General features: G+C 32.0%; 1 protein-coding gene across 5 annotated transcripts in view; it reads left to right on the top strand.

Annotated features, from left to right (window-relative positions):
- The first annotated feature begins 1,708 nt into the window (after positions 1–1,708).
- The window catches only part of LOC108689992 (hydroxyacylglutathione hydrolase, mitochondrial), a 2,465-nt gene continuing 1,498 nt past the window's right edge, over positions 1,709–2,675 (top strand). Inside the window, exons 1-3 of one of the 5 annotated variants that reach the window (XM_018197017.1) lie at positions 1,709–1,893; positions 1,986–2,041; positions 2,254–2,363. In XM_018197017.1, coding sequence (XP_018052506.1) covers positions 1,889–1,893; positions 1,986–2,041; positions 2,254–2,363 — 171 coding nt within the window. In that variant the 5' untranslated portion in view covers positions 1,709–1,888. Of the gene's footprint in view, positions 2,042–2,253; positions 2,364–2,675 lie in introns of all 5 variants that reach the window. The other 4 variants (XM_018197018.1, XM_018197016.1, XM_018197015.1 and 1 more) reach the window with 4 other exon arrangements.

Here is a 2,675-nt window from a genome sequence, read left to right as displayed (position 1 = left end):
AATGGCTTGTTGAGTCACTCCCAATGATCGTGCCAATTCTTCTTGATTTTCTTCACGAGTCTTGCTCAAGTAATGCCTCCAATTCTGCATTTTCGAAAACCTTCTCTCTTTCACCGCTATGCTATCTTCGACGTCAAAATCACCGTTCTTGAAGCGTTAAAACTACTCACGACACGTTCTTTCACTAATAGCAGCCTCACCATAAGTATTTGAGAGCATTCGATGAGCCTCAGCCGCAGATTTCTTCATATTGAAAAAATTAAAACCTCCCGCAAATGACGAGAATTTGGCTCGTAAACTGACATTTTCAATCGAGAATAATTTTATGGGACACAAATCGACTAATTTTTTTATGGGGTTATGTTGACAAATGCCCAAGTTTATTGTATGACATCTATGATCTATTTATTTCGACAATCACTTACCGCTAAAGCCATCTATAGGAAAACGGCGAAAGCAAAGTTACACACCTAATATTAGTACATGAATTTAATATCATATATCAATAAGCCTGATGGAGAACAAGGGACGAAAAATTGATGAAATTCATGTTTTTTACTTTATTCTCATTTTTTCTAAAATTGTAAATTAAATAGATAAATGTGGAAGATGAGTTTTTAATAGGTATTTTCCATTTGCATTTGTTTAACTAATATCTTACAAACATTACAAGACGATGAAAATGTACTAATAAATGTACATTAGTACATTTATGATACATTAACAGCTTTACATTGTACAATATAAATGAATTATTGTCGAATAAGCAGAGATTTTCATCGAACATTTTAAAATTGAAGATTCATGTTGTATGGTATATAACTAAATATAAGTAGATAATATAAATAAATATAAGTAGAGATATGAAAATAAATAATATTTAATAGAATAAGCACCAATACTGTCGAAATAATTCGATTTTTTTTTTTTAAATCAGGTTTATCTTAGCGTGGCCCAAGCAATTTTTCAAGCTCAACCGCACGGTAAAATTGACATGATAACACTTCCTGGCTTGCAACGTGTATCTTAAGAATAGATATCAAATGTTAAACAAAAGAAAGAAGAAACATGTCAATTAGGTAAGTCAAAATTAAACTTTTCGCATATCCTGTCAATGAAAATCCACATGTGCTTCCTTCTCGGCGATCGTGAACGAAATCGGTGTACTAAAGTATTAGGTTAGGTATCAGACCATTATATCCTCTTGTGTTACGTATCTGAACTGTCTCAATTCGTCACAGCTTTTCTAGTCAAAAATGGATTCTGCTTTTCCGCTTTCCACTTTTCCGCTTTCCGCTTTTCCGCTTTCCGTTTTTCCGTAAGGTGAATCCGGCCTCATTCTTTTATTGTAGATCGGACGAAAATTCATGCATAGGTCTTAGCATTGTATAGCGTTACATTGCTATGCGTAAACCGAGATCAATGAGTCCAGAAGCACGACTGTTCACTGAGCGATTAGTGAGCTCTTGCATCTGATTAGCATATTCTATTAGATCTAAAAATATAGACCAAACCTATTTTCTCGTTGGATGCACCTCTCAGGATGCACTTATTCTCGTTGAACAGAGTATAGGATGATTTTTGCTATAATATACGTGACGTAACTTATAGCTTAGAGTCATCTGGATGTAATTCCTGAACGCATTCCTGTGCTCTCTACTTTTAATTGTGTTTCTGGCTTAAAGGTATATCAAAGTAGCATAAGCCTTTTACTTACTATACGTTATTAGGCAGGTAGCAAAAGGCTTGTTCTTTTTAGCTGAACTTTTGCACCAGTTCATATTTCTTCCTTCTCTCTTCAAGAGGAAAAAAAAAAGAAAAATGAACTGATGCAAAGTTCAGCCAAAAAGAACAGGCCTAAAGAGTGACAAGAGTGCGCACAAAATAAATGAGGCACTGAATTTTTTTGTCATCATGTTTCGTCAAATTGCATTACGTGTATGTCCAACATGGCTTGAAAATAAACTTATGTTTTTGTATTTCAGGGGTATGTTTTATATATTTGTCCGTTTGCATTTGACATCCTTGTGCTGTAGCTACCGTATGTACATTATTGTGTGTTTACTGCTACCATTAGTATCAGTATTTTGCCTTGCATATTACATTCTTTAATTTATTTTATTGTTTCTTTTATCTTACATCTAAATATTTAATCAATATTTTCAAATTTATAAAAGTATATCAGATAAATCATGCTCATCCAAAAGTTATATGTGCATACATTTTATAAATTATTTATTTGTAATATTTCAGCAAAGAGTGCTTCTGTCAATGGCAGATCGCATAGTCTAAATGCAACAGTAGATCATTCCAATATGAAAGTACAAATATTACCAGCCCTTCAAGATAATTATATGTATTTAGTACGTGCTTTCCTTGTACTTGTATTATTTTCTATAGTGTATTTTTATACTCACAATTACTGCATTTCCTCTTAAGAATATATTCTTTTAAGAGGTAATTTTGAGACAAAAATCCTAATATAAAAATATCGAGGCTAATAGTTTTCGAATTACATACTATCTTTAATGAATTATAATTCAAAAACTATTGTAGCCTCGACATTTTTGTATTAGGATTTTTATCTAGAATATTCAAAAGAATCCAGAAATAATAATAGAGGCTTCAAAAGTAAAATGATTTTTAACTTATAAGTATTTAAAGTTAGTTTATAA

The sequence above is a fragment of the Atta colombica genome, unplaced genomic scaffold (assembly GCF_001594045.1).
Source record: "Atta colombica isolate Treedump-2 unplaced genomic scaffold, Acol1.0 scaffold29, whole genome shotgun sequence".
NCBI lineage: Eukaryota > Metazoa > Arthropoda > Insecta > Hymenoptera > Formicidae > Atta > Atta colombica.
Note: the sequence above shows the minus strand (reverse complement) of the source record. Positions and strands in the feature narration are given on the sequence as shown.